This window comes from Vicia villosa, linkage group LG1 (assembly GCF_029867415.1).
Source record: "Vicia villosa cultivar HV-30 ecotype Madison, WI linkage group LG1, Vvil1.0, whole genome shotgun sequence".
Classification (NCBI taxonomy): Eukaryota; Viridiplantae; Streptophyta; class Magnoliopsida; order Fabales; family Fabaceae; genus Vicia; species Vicia villosa.
In genome coordinates, this window is record NC_081180.1 from 101,811,276 (window position 1) to 101,828,387 (window position 17,112).

A 17,112-nucleotide genomic window follows, 5' to 3' on the forward strand; every position below is an offset into this window, starting at 1 on the left:
CCGTAATCAGCAGATTTCACCTTGTAATTAATTCTCCATTACAAATGTACAAAAGCAAAAGTAAAATTCGTGGAAAAAAGGTACCAACTACTGTGGCAGCTGCCACAAGTGTTTTAACAACCTAAGGGTTTCACTCATAATCCGAACCTGGTCGAAGACATAGCCCAGGCCCATAAAAACATCACCCAAAACAGCTTAATTTCTAATGACTGAAACTTAAACGAAATTCTGGGAATCATGCATTCCAAATCTGCCTTTGAATCTAACATGAAAGTTGTAGTTTTTTCTCTTAGCTTTCCGAAGATTATTAGAATGTGTCGGCCCGACTCCTTTAGCTCCAGTTATGATCATTTTAGTGCAGACTGCTAATGCTGAAAATAAAGTGCAAAAATCAAATAAGAATAGAAACAAACTGAAATATAAAAACATTATAAAATAGAAAAATCAATAAACCAAACCATAGAAAATGCCTAAGTACAAACATAAAGGAATGTGCATCAAAATGCACTGATCAAATTTGCCTACAGTTGAACTTTTGCACTCCGAGTAAAATAAAATCAAGACTCAAGAAAAAACCGCAACATTCAGATACTCATTCTAGGCTACAAACTCTTCTTCGGCTAAGAAAGCATCGATAGGTACTAATCTTGCACACTAAGGATATCGTAGGAACACTAATTCATAATTATGCATACATAAGCCTCCTGAACACACAAACCATTTCTAATCATGTTATTATGTCAAAGCATAACTTGCTCAACCTCCTTTTTACTCTTTTTCATTCTGGCGCAATCACATTAAGCCTGTTATCTCCATACACTCATAGTAAGGCTACCGGTTAGTGACTCTGGTCCTTTTTGCATGGGGTTCTGGTACCTAAGTGGTATAACCCTTTGCTTCCCCAATTGTAGGGGTGTTCAAAATCAAACCGACCCAATAGAAAACCGATAACCAAACCAAACCAAACCAAACTGAAAACTGCAAAAACTGCATTTCCTTCGGATTAGTTTGGGTTATTTTCTAACCAAACCACATGGTTTAGTTCAGTTTGTGGTTTGTATTTTGCGGGATTACTGTCGGTAAATTATTTATAACCTCTATAATATCATGTTGATAGAAGAGTAGGACTGTTTATCGAGTTGTAAGTTTTGCCATGCATTCATAAACTGCTAAGTATTGAATGTATCTGTGTCACTTAGGTATCATTGATACAGTTATCTAAGTGTGTTTTGCTTGCGATTCAAGCTATTGTTCTTGATCAAAGCTGTTAAGCAAGATCAAGTATTTTTTGATTAAGAGAGTCTTAATCGTGTATTGTTTGTAATTGACAATTGTGGTCAAGGTTCATTAATATCATAACGTGTGTTGTTAGTGTGAGACATCACTACGGTGATTGAAAGTGAAAGGGGTTTCTCTTACCTAGGAAGTTATTAGGTAGAAGTTGCACTGGATATGGATTAAGTGAGAAGTTGTAAACCGGGGGTTGTTTAGATTCAAATTGATACTCCTAATAGTGGATTTCCTTCCTGGCTTGGTAGCCCCCATAATAGGTGTTGTTGTTCACCGAACTGGGTTAACAATCCTGTGTGTTCAATTACTTTCCTGCATTGTTTTAATTCATGAATATTTGTCTACTGAATGATATGTCAGATCAGATGTCCCAACGAATCATAAGACATCTTGAGTCTGAACGCCATAATTTTAATTGGTATCAGAGTAGACACCCTGTTCTGTATCTCGATGAAACTCAGGGAAGATACTTTGTCGCTAAATGGACAGGGAACAAGGACTTAATGATCAAATTCATGAAGAACAAGGAATATAGGATGGTGTATGACAGAGGAAAATATGTGGAACTGTGTTGCTACAAGAAGGAGAGAATCTTCTCCATGATGTAGCTTAGAATATCTGCAGGGACATGTTTCAGAAAAGATGTCAAGACATGTATGAGAAAAGTTGGGAGAATTTATTTTTCTCCACAACATGTCTATTGGTTCCTGTGCTTAGGATACTGAGGTTTAACTTTGTCAAACCATGGGTCAAATTAAGGTCAACAGGACTGGAATACCTAAGTGTAGAAGATGCTAAAGTTCACCTAAGAGTCTCCAAAGAACTTGTGTTCTTGACAAAGTTGTGCTGCTTGCTTTAAGGACTCTAGTTAAGCATAGATTGGAAGACTGGTCCCTGTATTCTATCTAAGGGAAAGAAGCCTTTGGTTCTAAGTAGGAGATTCGAAGATTGTTGAATCTTGCAAGGATATCATATATAATGTTGTAACATTTATCTGATAGGGTGTACCTCTCAATGCTGATGTGTACAGACTCCACTATCACACATGTCGTACATGCTCTGATGCACTTCTAATTGTGGAAGATAACTTCAAATAGAAAGTAAAAGTGAGGTTATACCAAGTTCACTTATGAAGGATCTTAATAATCAGATTTATGAGAATCTGAAAAGAACTGGATCAATGATGATCATTAAAAACTGCATGGATACTCCTAGTGTGTGACTAAGGAGAAAAGAACTGGTGTTCTACTAGGTTTTGAGACATCATATCAGTTGTGCAAATCCCTATTGAATAGCAGAAGCTTTAGGTGCTAAACGAATGTGTGACAATCTCATAGGTTTGGAACCTACTCCTAATTTGGAAGAGGAGGCTTCTAGGATATGTATCTAAAATATTATATCCAGAAATCATGTCTTGGATACATGTTTTGGTTGAATGATGATCAACCTATTTGATTACTTTTTGGTCCAGTTTATTTCTGATCCAAGAAAATTTGGAGTGCAGAGGCTTTGCTTCAGAGTTTAAGAGAATTTTTCTTCAGCCAGATTTTTGAATATGAAGGTAAAGTTCATATGTCAAGGACATTCCCTCTAACATCTGGATCATTTTGATCAAAGAAGCCAGATTTATGGAATCTTGTCTGTGGCCATGGAACGTACTCTGTTTAGAGAGCTTTGTGTGTACAATAATCACATGTTATAGAGAATGTGTGCTCACAAGGAGCTCATAGCAGTTGATGGTGAAGAATACCAAATCTGGAGTGGGAGATTCTTGAGATGTTAGATATAATGTCTTGACATCATTGTATTGAGAATTTATTTTTCTAAATATGGTTGAATGGTGTTTCTCTCAAACAGGACGGAGGTTGATTACTCAAACTTGATACTCTAACCAAGCTGGTGAGATCATGGAACTCTTGTTCTGGTATAGTGAAAGAAATAATCAAAGGAGTTGTGTGCTATGGAAATATAACAACCTAAGAGGTTGATTGGTTCTTTGCGTGGTTCCATCCAAACCACCTAGGATGAACATTTTAAGAGTATGTTTTGAACAAGATGAAGCTTATAATCCTATTTAAGGACTGAAGGATCATGTCTCTTAAGAAAGGATTCAAATATCCTTGTGTCTTGAAGTCTCTGGGAAAAGAAGACTCATATTGGATAGTCTTTTTGTGGTGTTATGATCAATCAATACCCTGGCTGCTATAGGGAATCTCCTCTTCAAGTGCATAAGGAAGGGTTCTTAATTCAGTACAATAGGGATGGGAATTATGCTACTTCTTGAGGTATGTAATATCCAGCTTATAACATATCCTTATGGTATGATCGTGGAGGTTGATCAACTGTTGTGGTCTTCTGAAGAGAAGTGTTTGGATAACTATGGGTGGTGTCTCCAAAGCCATGGTAAATAGGTGAATCCATGTATGTGAGACTAATGTCTGAACTGATGTTGGAACATAAGTTCAATTGGTTTGCTTCTTTAGATAAAAAAGATGGTCTGGAATTTATAGTGGAGTATGAAGACGAGTCCCTATCCTAATCTGGCATAGTGATGTGAATACCGGTCATGATGAAGATATCACTGGTACGAATGGTGTACTGAAGGAGACTGTCAGGTTTTGAGCTCTACCATTTGTGAGAATCTAATAGAAGCTATGAAGATAGGAACTTGAGAAAATGTTCCCATAATGAACGGATGCATATGACTTATTACAAATATTTTGACGGGAGCTGAGTATTTGTCTAAGGAATGTGTAAAATCTACTTCATAAGATTTATACTGGTGTTCTAAAGTTCATCATCAGTAGAAGCATTGTTTGTCCAAAACCGGGGAAGTTAAGTCTCATGAATTATTGCCTAAATATTACTGTTCTTGAGGTCTTATGTGTTGATCAAGTGTGTGGAGATGATTTATCTTATCATGATGTCAAACAACATATCTTGACATAAAGACTACCAAGGTTTGTGGTGATCTTGGGAGGACGTATATTGATAAAATCTTATGTGCACTTAGAGGATCAACATTAAGCATAAGAGAATTTATTTTCTCTTCTGTTTGTGGAGTGACTGTAAAAAGTTCAACTTGGAACATGGAAGATGTCACATATGATATCTTATCTCTGTAGGCTATGTTACTGATTCTGGGTATATTAAGAACAATTACCAGTGGAAGGCATAATGGTTTACGTCAGGTCATGTGATAGCTTCTCAAACCATCCACTACTTGACTAAATAAGTATTGAGAATACAAGAAGTAGGCAGACAATATTTGAAAAGATGTCAGGACATTGTTCAAGACTTGTGTCCCTCAATACTAGCAAGGGAATACCATGGACGGTGCATTCAAGAACACATCAGAAGTGTGTAAAACGTGTCTCTGCATGCACATTGATCAAAACTCTCTCAAATAATGTGTTTCCTTGACCAAGACCATCGTTACTCTCTAGGACCGTTATTTCCTAAGTAACTGCCAAACTATTTAAAGAGGTTGTCCCTTCTCTTTTCTCATTGCATATCGTTATTGTTTCCTATTTTTGCCTATGAAATTTGTTCGGATATGGGTGGGTACTGTCTGGGTTTTGGTATGTGATGAAGTCCTTTGTCAATTTTTGGCAAAATAGGGGAGAGATATGGTCAGGGGTTGTGTTGTGTGTATGCTTTCATCCTTCTGTAAGAACTTCTGGGGTTATAAAAATGTCAAATGATATATTTAAGCAAGAGTCTTGTTTGTTTTGTGTCTTGTGATTTGAGTTATGAACACAATTATGTCCTGTGTTCTGAGTTGCATAGGCCGACTGGTGGCTGCTGATTAAGTTTCCTCTTATGCTTCTTAAGGGGTCTCTTATGCCACTTAATGGGTCGCTTATGTCCTCTGGAAGAGTTATCCATCAGTAGGGAAAATTGGATACTTCCATCAGTGACAAGACTTGGTTTCCATATTGAGGGGGAGTGTTGGTTATCTTCTTCCTCGTGTACACCATATGACTTCAGGACTTGTTACTCCTTTCCTGAGGTTGTTGTTCTGTGGTGTGTGGAAAAATGGAGCTCATTCAAAATGTTTTGCAAAGATATCAAACAGGATGTCATGACAACTCTTTGAGCTATTTAAATGTCTCGTTATGTCTTCAAACATTGTTTCAAAGTCTTTTCCTATTTTTAATGTCTTATTACAACCTCCCGTGTCTTGTTTTATTGTTTCAAAGTCTTATTGTTTTAAAAATGAATGCAAACTTGTTGTTCGTTATCAATGAAAAATATGTAGATTTCAATGATTTCGATAGTTTTGAACTAAGGAAAGTTATTAACAAACAAAGGTTGAATGATTACTTTCACATTCTTCATGGTCCCATATACACTAATCTCGTTAAAGAGTTCTTGATGAATGCCTCTGTTGTGTCAGCTGGTCATGATAAAGTCATCCAGTCCTATGTCAATGGCTCTCATTTCTTCAGTACTCCATCATTGATTGTTATGACAATCAACTGTCAAGAGACGGGTAGTTGCATTGAACACTATAAATTCAACAATGTCTATATAGTCATTCTTCTGTACTTCCAATTGCAAAATTTTGGTCTCAACTTCTAGTGGCAAATCTCCGCCCAAGAGAGAAAGGCCTGGAAACACTTACTTAGTATGGCAAACATCTCATGTTATTCCTCACCTACAACATCCGAGTTAATCTTCCTCTTACCATTTTCAACTTCTTAAAGGAAATGATAAATACTTCTCGGAAAGAAATGACTTTCCTCATACCTTATGGAAGAGTTCTCTCTGAAATTTTCTATAAGTTAGGGATAGTTAGGGGTAATGTTGAAGTTAAATGGACTGAGAAGTTTGAATTTGTTGAGTAGTTTTCTTTGTTGTGTTATTTTTTTATTATTATCAATAAAATATTTCTTTTTTCTATTATTGCCTATTCTTGTTTATTGATAACAAAGTTTTTGAGCATTACTAATCAACAAAAAAAAATGGCAAATGGAAAAAGTTTTAAATGCGGCAACGGGGATTCGAAGTGAGATTTCTAATAGCTATATTAGCCCGGCTCTCAAGAAAATCGAGGTAAAAAGTTTATTATTTTTTATGGATAAAAAAGGCGCTAACTTATAGCTCTGTTACCTCGGTTTTTTATAACACCAACGTAACATGTTGTTTATCTTATTAACAAAATAAAACATTGCGTTCCCAGGACATATCCTCTCGTTTTTTGGCATGTTGGAGATGAAAGTTTCGTCATAAAAAATGTTATTTGTTGTAGTGATGCTTCAGGCGACTATCACCACTTCGGGCGCTCAACGATACTTTAAGGCGCTAGCCCAACACTTCCATCCCTTGTTCGGGCAACCTCCTCTAGGACTATTTTTTTTCTAAGCCTAATGAAATGGTCCCTAGCCCAAACACTATGATAAATAATGTTTTTAAAATTATTTTTAGCTGACTAAATCTATCTTGTATTATCTACTTTTGTTCCGTTTTGTTTTTGTTTTACTTCCATTTTCTCATTTTCATTATATTCATAAGTTTGAAGAGGATTGAAGAATCAACGTCATGTTCAAATGAAAGAAGAGGTAAACCAGAAAGATGATTGAAGATGTCAAAAATTTGAGTAAAAAAAGAGATTTTGGCAATAGACAGAGGGAATTACGGTCACCCTCTAATGGGCATTACAAGAGTGATGATTCCATGTTTTTCGGCTTTCAAAAAAATGCAATTTTAACACGATGCATTGATCATCACGGTCAATCCACAATGTGCATTATGATTGTAATGGCTCTTGGAATTTCGCTTTTCGGATGTTTATTTTTGACTTTTCTACTTTTTTGTTTATTACAAATTACTTTTCACTTATTAACATTGATAAGCCAAGATCATAATGGATTTAAGGGTATAAAAACACATGTAAACATCAGTCTAGGGTCTACTTTATATTTTCTACACTATATTTTTAGAAATTTTCTCCATTTTTATTTTTCTTGTAATTGAAAGAACAAACATGCACTTTTGTATTTCACTTTGTATTAGTCGATACACTGAAAATCCAAGCTAAAAAATTAGACGGTTAAACTAAGATATGAAATATCTCTGTTTTAATCAAGAAAATTTTTTAAAGGTAGTTTTTTTAAAAGAATCTCGAACAAATAGATTAACTAAATTAGTCAATGACACAATCATATGATTATATTTATCTATTTTATTTTTGCAAAATTAGAATTCTTATAACAGAATAAAAACTAAGATTTACTCGAGTAAATCATATATAGAATCACAATTCTAAAGTTATTTTCTTTTATAAAATTCTTAATCAATCAAAATATTTCAAATCAACTTAATTTCGTTTAAACTTTAAACTACACTGAGATAACCGAACACTTGCGGTCTATCACACTATAACATAGGAAAAAATATATTATTAAATGTACCATTGAATTTTACCTAAGGACAAAGGACCTATTTAGGAGTGTTTGCGGTACAGTTTGAGTGGTTTTGACGTAAAAAATTATCCGAATCACAAGAGAAAAAAAGTGTGCGGTTCAATTTGGTTCGGTTGACTTTTAGAAATAAAACTGAATCAAACCAAATCAAACAAATGCGGTTTGGATTGCTTCGGTTTTTGTTTACAAAAATTTATTGAGTCATACATACACACATTAATGACAACGTAACTTTGTATTTAGTCATTTATGCTTTATAAGTAACAACAAAATTTATCATATTTGGATAACAACTTTCCATTTAATATACAAAAATAATATTAGATAAAAGTGGAATAAAAAACATAAAATAGTAACATAAAATAATATAAAAAACATTAGAATGAAATAAAAAAAATGAGATGAAATATTAGAAAAGATGAAAAAGAAAGAGTAGAAGAGATGCGATTAGATAAGAAGAGGAACATTAGAAACATAATTAAAAGAGAGAACAGTAGAATGAAAATAATAAGATGAAAAAAAAGAACTTAAGAGATAAAAAGATTAGAAAAGAATATGTGATATGTATTTGGAAAAGAAGATGAGAAAAAGGTGCAATACCGCTAGAAGATATTTGAAAAGACTTAAACTGAAATCTTAAGTGTGAGGAAGATAAATCATTCGTAATCGTAGGCTAAGGCATTATAGGTTTGAGTTTGGGTTTGATATAAAGTAATTGAAGTTTGGAGGGCTGTAACATAATGCGGTTTGGTTCGGTTTGTAAAATACAAACTGCAAACCAAACTGAACCGAACCGCGCGGTTTATTAAAAAATGACCCAAACACATCTGAACCAAATGCGATTTTTTGCAGTTTCAGTTTGATTTGGTTCGGTTTTGCAACTTTCTATTGGACCGATTTGGTTTTGAACACCCCTAGAGCTATTAGTGACTGTTAGGGGTGGGAATAGGATAGGCTAGATTAGGCTTTATAAGGCCTGGGCCTGACCTACGATAAACTTACAAGGCCTGAGCCTGGCCTATGGCCTACTATAGGCTCGTTTTTTCAGCCTGGTCAGTCCTTTTTAAAAGTCTGGCCTGACCTGAAAGCCTATTTAAAAGCCTCTTTTTTTATTAATGTTTTCAATTAATTCATATTACTTAAGAAGCCTTATAAGTAGCATATATATGAACATTTAGACCAACCTATTTAACATTTTTTTCTAATATATATGCATATATAATCAATCTATTTAACACTTTTTCTAATATATATATATATATATATATATATATATATATATATATATATATATATATATATATATATATATATATACTAATTTTAATATAAATAAAAATATGGGCTAACCTACAAGATTTTATAGGCTTTTTTTTAATAGTTTAGACCTGACCTATTTTATTAAATATGTTTTTAAAAAAAGTCTAAATCTGACCTTTATATCAAATAGGTCTGAGATAATCTGACCTTAAGTAAGCTAGACTATAGACCCCTGTAAGCCGACCTGACGTATTCTCACCCTAGTGACTATACCCCAAAAAATTCCCACCCCTAGTGACTATATCCCAAAAAAAGAAAAGGAGCTATAGTGAAAATAATCTGTTACTAAAATACAAATTAAAGCGTATATAATGTAACCGCAGAATCATTTGCGTCAGCATTGTTACCTAAAAAGTCCAGAATAATGTACTTTGAAAAGTGAACTAATTAGAGCATAGTTTTAGTTTTAGAAACAAAGTTATTAAGGCTAAATATTCCGTATCAATTCCCCCTACCAATTTTATCAATTCAATTAGGATTTATCCGCTATCTCTTGTCTTTTCTTGGGACCAAATCTGCAATTCCTCGTCAAATAACCAAGCACACACGTGTGATTAAATTAAATCATAAAAATTTCAAATCATTGTTCCAAATTCACTACTCACTAACACACACAGAGATTCTTGTAATCTCCGAAGCCACAATCACAGGTTCTCTCTTTCATCCATAGTAGTAACTTTTTTCTTGATTTACAGTATCTCTCAATTAGCTTTACGCTGACAATCATGCAACTCTGTTTTTCTTATTCGTTGTTGGCCAATCATGTGTTCCTTTAATTCTTTATGGGTAATTCTATTCATGTTAAAGTCAACGTTGCACTCTGGGTGTTTGTTAAAAGTCAAAACTTGTTTATTTTTGTGCAGTTTGGGTTGTTGATCTGTATAACCCATCTAAGATTTTTTTTTCTTTTCTGATTAATTCTTCGATTAATTAATATTTGGCATCTTAATTTTCCTTGTGTGTAGCTGTTGCATTATAAGAAAGACATTGTTGATTTGGAGATTGTATTTCACTCTCTTGAGAAGGTAATTGACTGGTTATAATTCACTTACAATGCGGAAGAGGCGCGAAGCCGCGCCAGTAGCATCGAGAGGGTCGAACAGTGGTGATGCGAGTGAAAAAAAGTCTAGTAATGATGCTGGAATTCGAGCCAATGTTCGTGTTGGAAGCTCAAGGAGGTCTTCAATTGCATGGCTGGCCTTGTTCTTTGTCATTGCTTATTCGTGTTCAGCTATTTATCAGTACCAGTTTCAGAATATGCCTCTGCCTCTTACCGTAGAACAGGCTGGAAAGAGGGGTTTCTCTGAGATTGAAGCATTTGGCCATGTTAAGGCTTTGACTGAGGTTGGCCCTCACCCCGTTGGTTCTGAAGCTCTGCATCAAGCCGTGCAGGTTGGATTCTCTACTTTGTCAATTTTTACTTTTGGTAGTTTTGTTGCTTTCTTTATGATACTAAGCTGTTTTTCATGTTGAGTATGACAAGTTCCTGTAGGATCTTATTGTACATTACGTATGAAGGCAAGGTTGATGAATTTATTAAATGTTATAGATGTTTTGGCTTTTAACTGATCCCTTGGTTCTCTAGAAATATGAGTAAGATGCCCGCAATGTGTGGGTGTATTTCTCAAAGGAAATAAATAAAAGGAAATCTGTGAATCAGATTCATTTTCCACTGCCTTGTTTGTTTTTCTTGAAGTAAAAATCCTTTATGTAGAAATTTTGAGCTCACGATGTTAGTTTATTATATGTATGAACCATAATCAAGGATATTGACAATCTAGATGTGTAGCTCTAGGCTCATATTATATGTATTATGTGTATAAATAGGAAAATAACTTGTAGTTGTTTCTTAGTCCATTGTCTGTTAATATGTACTATCTTAATCTGCTTCCAACTGCAGTATGTTTTGACAGCATGCGAAAGTATTAAAAAAACAGCGCATTGGGAGGTGGATGTTGAAGTGGATTTTTTTCATGTAGAATCTGGTGCAAATCGTCAAGTAAGTGGCTTATTCGCGGGGAGATCACTTGTTTATTCAGATCTGGACCATGTCGTATTAAGAATCTTGCCTAAATATCTATCTGATGCAAGAGAAGAAACCATCCTTGTCTCATCTCACATTGATACAGTTTTTTCAACGTATGTTTTCTTCATCTATTTGCTCTCATCTTTCTGCTTTAGACAGTCACTTTTTGTCTTTGTTTCTGATGTGATGTTTATAAATTTCTGGGATGCATTTCACACGAATAATATACGTGCATATATAATCTTGTGTTTGTTTGTGTGAAATGTCCGCACATTGGTTGTTCTAAACAGAGTGGCATTCAATTTCTGATTAGTTAAAAGCACTGAGTTATTTTTGTTGTTAAACATATTACATTAATTCAACAGTGAAGGGGCTGGAGATTGCAGTTCATGTGTAGGTGTTATGCTTGAACTTGCTCGTGGAATTTCTCAATGGGCTCATGGATTGAAGAAAGGTGTTATATTCTTATTTAATACTGGTGAGGAGGAGGGTCTTAATGGTGCTCATAGCTTCATAACCCAGGTATGGAGTTACTTGGTAATGTATCGTTTTGTAGGTTTCATATTTGCTTTTCAGCCGTTTGAAAGACATGAATCATTCTACTGATTATAACTTTATGGACTATATCTAAATTATGAAAGTTTAAGGAATAAGTCCTTTTCTTTAACACGTTTTAAAAATGCACATGGCAATGAGAATTTTAAAACAAGTCTTTTAATCCGGAGGATTTCTTCTCCTCACAAATGTATTTTTTTTATTCCTTTGTTGATTGTTCGTTATTGGGAAAATCAAAATACCCAAGTAGCAATTCTCAACACTTTAATAGTATTTTTATTTCTTGAAAAGAAACTTCGAGTTCTTGACATGTTAATTATATACATCACTCATTCATATAACATTAGTGTGGGAAGCACAAAATAAAGCATAATGATGCATAAAATCTGTTAATTCTTCACTATCTATTAGTGTGAGAAGTTCTCTCAAGCTGTTCTAAATTATTATTTTATTGATAATCCAGTTGTTCTAAATGTTAGAGTGATTTTCTTACCAGTATGTGAAACACAAATATCATGTAAAAATTCTTATCTTACCATTTTCTTAATGCAGCACCCTTGGAGTAAAACTGTTCGTATGGCTATTGATCTAGAGGCCATGGGAATCGGAGGGAAGTCTAGTATTTTTCAGGTGTGTACACTGTAGTTTATCCAACCTCTAGTCATTTTTGCTTGATTTTACCAATAAATTTTTTGCCCCTTCATTGATAATACATCTAGTTGTTAATGGCAGTCAAGGTCAATCATGTCTTACTTTCATTCTTGATTGCCTTGCCTTCCAAAAGGAGGCGAAAATGTGTGTTTAACCTTGAAAATTATTGATCAATCTTCATTCAGTGAGACTTGAAATCAAATTGTTTTTAGTTATTTGACTTCCAAAACTTATCATTTCGAGAGTTGTGAAATCTGTTAAATTCTGACAATAACTTTGTTCCACTTGCATCTAGTAGGCTGGTCCTCATCCAGGGGCTATTGAAAGCTTTGCTTCAGTAGCAAAATACCCATCTGGTCAAACTGTTTCACAGGTTTGCAGGTTTCCTTCACTCTTTTGCTCTATAGCAAATTTTTTGAACCTACACTCAAACTAACCAAGATTTATGCCGCAGGATCTTTTTACTTCGGGGGTCATAAAATCTGCAACAGATTTCCAAGTGTACAAAGAGGTTGCTGGCCTCTCTGGGCTTGATTTTGCGTATGTAGATAATACTGCTGTATATCATACCAAGGTTTCCTTCTCTCCTTACTATCGTATGAAATATTTAGGTTTTCTTTTTCTTCTGTATTCTATTACACATCACGGAATTCTTAGGGTGTTGGTAGAAAAGATTTTGCTAGAAAACTCGAGAGCTCTCCATGCAATAATAGATATATACTGTGGTTGAACTGGGTTTGAAGTAATTCTGTGTAGTTGTCGTTGCCCTTAAGTTTAGTTTAATTTATCAGGATCTTCTAGAGAAGTTACTGGGCCAGTGGGCCATCAAGTTAAGATTATACATTACTAAGATTGCAGAAACTAAGTCCAATGCTGAAGTAAGTCGTTGGGTAAATATAGCAACCCTAACTTTTTACTAGGTAAAGAGGAAAAGGATAAGAAGAAGTAATGCATTGATAGGTGAATGTATATTGTGTCTTGTTGATTAAGTTATTACAAATAATGGGTACTGAGATGGTTCAATTTAGTGTGAATTATTAGCCAGGTGTATTTAGGACTGACAATCATACCGTAGACAACAATGCATTAACTATTGAATTATTGATTGCAAATTGCAATGTTGAATGACAAGGTAGTAGTGAAAAGTTGTCTTTGAAGAAAGAAAAAATTTATCAACATATTTTCATATCTAATGACTGCAATAAAATGTTACCTTTTTCTTAATGCAGAATGACAAATTAGAGCTTTTAAAGAAAGGGTCTCTTCAACATCTTGGGGAGAATATGCTTGCTTTTCTGCTTCATGTTGGTGCATCTTCTCATTTTCCAGAAGACAGCTCAACAGAGTCAAAGGAAGATATGAGCAACAACAAAGCCATATATTTTGACATTTTGGTAATTCTCGGTTATGCCGACCATATGCCATTTCTGTGGTTTATTATGCATGCCATGTATTAGTTTTCCATCTGATAGTGTGGTTATAGCTTGCTATTCCACTTTCATATCATCTAACACGTGGTAACTGTCTGATCTTTTCAGGGAACATATATGGTTGTATACCGTCAAAAGTTTGCTAATTTGCTTCACAATTCAGTGATAATGCAATCACTTTTAATATGGGTTACATCATTGTTTATGGGTGGTATGCCAGCTACAGTTTCATTGGCCTTGTCATGTTTGGGTGTTCTCCTCATGTGGCTGTTTTCCTTAGGTTTCTCTGTTCCTGTTGCCTTTCTTCTACCTTTGATATCTTCATCACCAGTGCCATATGTTTCTAGCCCGTGGTTGGTGGTTGGGTTATTTGGTGCACCAGCTATTTTGGGAGCACTGACTGGTCAACATTTGGGTTATCTTCTATTTCGAAAATTTCTTCTGAATGTGCATTCTAAGAGACGGCAGTTTCCCCCCATTATTCAGGCTGAACTGGTCAAGCTTGAGGCTGAAAGATGGCTCTATAAAGCTGGATCCTTTCAGTGGCTTATCCTTCTCATTTTGGGGAACTATTTTAAAATTGGGTCTTCATACGTGGCTCTTGTTTGGTTAGTTTCTCCGGCATTTGCATGTAACTATCACTGCCTCATCTTTGTCCTTGTTAGAACTACTTTTATTACCTGCTACTAAACTTTAGTTGAAATTTCCAGATGGATTTTTTGAAGCAACGCTAGCCCCAACCAGGTTTCCGAAGCCACTCAAACTAGCAACCCTAGTTCTAGGGTTAGCCACACCAATTCTAATTTCTGCTGGAATTTTTATTCGGCTTGGTGCTACAATCATAGGGGGTATGGTTCGACTCGATAGGTAAAATCTGGAAATGCTCAACCTTTTATCAAGTTTACTACAACTCATGCCAACTTTTATAGTTTAAAATTTGTATTTTGATATTAGTTTCATACTATTTTTAGTTGTATTACAAATGTGTTGTAACCCCTTATTGGTGTGATAGTACTTGTGCCCTATGTCATATCTTATCCATGCTTCTTGTTAGGTTGTCCTTATTACCATACTATTATTATAACCATCGCCATCTTTTCTATCTTAACTCTGCTTCCACTGTCATCACCACCTTGATTCAATTGCATTCGCGTCCATTTCTTCACTCAACTAATTTTTAAGTATTGTCGGCATCTAATTCACATTTCTTTTGCTGTGCAGGAATCCTGGCAGTACTCCTGAGTGGCTAGGAAATGTTGTGATTTCTGTATATATTGCTGCTCTCTTGTCTTTGACCTTGGTGTATCTTCTTTCATATGTCCATCTTTCAGGTTTGTTTACTTTATAACTCCTTTACAAGTAACATTGAAAATTTAAAATCTTATTATCTTGACAATGAGATGTAATTTGCTTCATTTTTGTTAAAATTTTCATAGAAGTTCTCATGTCAAACATGTTGTTTGAACTTCATAAAATTTAGAAATGGGGTGTGCCTATTTTGTTTTTTTCTTTTTGGTGGGATGGGAGAGAAAGAGGTGAGGGTGAAAGAGAATCGATGGCGACATATACTTTCAATTTTCAATGCATATGATATTTAGTATTTCATGTTGTCACTTTATGAGCCTATGAACAATTTGTAACTTGATTTCTAGGTGCGAAAAGGACTATCAACATAGCTACTTTGGTGCTGTTTAGTTTATCTCTTGCAGTTGTGTTTTCTGGTGTTGTTCCCCCATTTTCTGAAGACACTGCCAGAGCTGTGAATGTAAGTTTCTTCTTTCCTCCTAACGAAAATCATATAATTTCAACAATTATCTTTTTTTATCCGAATTTCAACAATTATCTAACATGGACATGTATAATAAAATAAATTACTATGGCGTCCTTTCAGGTCGTACATGTTGTGGATGCAACTGGAAAACTTGATGAAAGACATACTCCTGTATCATATGTATCTTTATTTTCTACCACTCCTGGAAATTTGAATAAGGAGGTAGAACTGATTAATGAAAGTTTTGAATGCGGTAAAGATAAACCTGTTGATTTTGTTACTTTCTCGGTTAAATATGGTTGTCGGACATATAATGACATTACAAGTGGTTGGAGTGAGGCTGATATTCCTACAATACATGTCGAAAATGATGCTAAGGAAAATGGAAGAATTACACAAGTTTCAATCAACACAAAGGATTCTATTCGGTGGGTTCTTGCGATCAATACCGAAGAAATAGAAGATTTCAAGCTTACAGGTACTATTACTCAGTAATAATATTTGTAGTTTGTGTTTGTCAATATGTGCAAGGTCTTAATTATCTGATAGATACTATTATTAAAATGGATTCATGTATTGATTAGAACGGACGTTCTTTTTAGTTGCTAACGTTACTATCTATGCTATTTTCAAGTCTGATGCATTGTCATTCATTGAACCACAGATACAGTGAATTCTGAAGAATTGATACCAGTAGACAAAAAGATCGGTGTCGATGGTTGGCACATTATTCAGTTTTCCGGAGGAAAGAATGCACCAAGATTGTTTGATCTGACTCTTTACTGGAGATCAGGTTCAACACAAAGCACAGATAATGGTTTTCTCTTGAAACTTAGGACTGATGTGAACAGATTAACACCGATAGCTGAACGAATTCTCGAAAAGCTTCCTCGTTGGTGTTCTTTGTTTGGCAAGTCTACTACTCCCCATACCTTGGCTTTTCTTAGAAATCTTCCTATAAATTTTTAAGCATATCCTTCAATTCTAGGTGTTATATGGCCAAAACAGAAACATGTTAACTTAATTTTGTGCAATCATATCATAGGGCTTCTGATTCTTTGTAGTATACAATTTTTGTCTTATTTATTATAAAAGGCAACAATATTTCATTTTAAATAATGATGTTTAGATTACTTCACTTTCTGTCCAATTTATTTCATTGCAGCACTTGAATCTGGACAGATAATTTTACCGATGCTTTTATTTGGATTTTATTTCTTGAACTTTACTATTTATTACAAAATCTTAGTATACAAAATGTAAGAATAACATACAAATCTTTTATGAAGAGATGGGTAATATCTAGCAACCATTTGGCAGAAGAGAACATATTTAATTTTTTTTTTTGAGTCAAGAGTTTTGAGGCTCTTCATAATGAGTCTTATTGGTAAGAGACTCATCGATAAGTTTGCAACTAAGAGTAAATTGCATTTTCCTATTATAAGAAAAAAATTAAATTACATTTTTCTCCTCTTTTATATTAAAGTATACATTTTTATTTCTTAAGATATAAGATGTTTGAATTGCACAATGTTTAATTGAGAGTTAAAAATATACTATTATATTTTAATAATTAACTTTAAGACTCTATTTAATGTTAGAATAAAAATTCAAACAACCATCTAATAAATCAAATTTCCT

At 34.3% G+C, this 17,112-nt stretch overlaps 1 protein-coding gene across 2 annotated transcripts; it reads left to right on the forward strand.

Moving 5' to 3' along the window:
- The first annotated feature begins 9,423 nt into the window (after positions 1-9,423).
- Positions 9,424-16,762, forward strand: LOC131643736 (uncharacterized). Of its 2 annotated transcripts, none has more exons than XM_058914036.1 (14): positions 9,424-9,688; positions 10,004-10,430; positions 10,939-11,177; positions 11,430-11,586; positions 12,172-12,249; positions 12,569-12,643; positions 12,725-12,844; positions 13,500-13,664; positions 13,809-14,331; positions 14,411-14,567; positions 14,922-15,031; positions 15,353-15,465; positions 15,592-15,949; positions 16,136-16,700. In XM_058914036.1, the coding sequence occupies exons 2-14, from the start codon at positions 10,092-10,094 to the stop codon at positions 16,438-16,440; spliced, it is 2,739 nt and encodes a 912-aa protein (XP_058770019.1). In that variant the 5' UTR covers positions 9,424-9,688; positions 10,004-10,091; the 3' UTR covers positions 16,441-16,700. The 2 variants fall into 2 exon arrangements, with proteins under 2 accessions (XP_058770019.1, XP_058770020.1); XM_058914037.1 differs by having other exon boundaries at positions 9,426-9,586; positions 16,136-16,762.
- Positions 16,763-17,112: the final 350 nt, after the last annotated feature.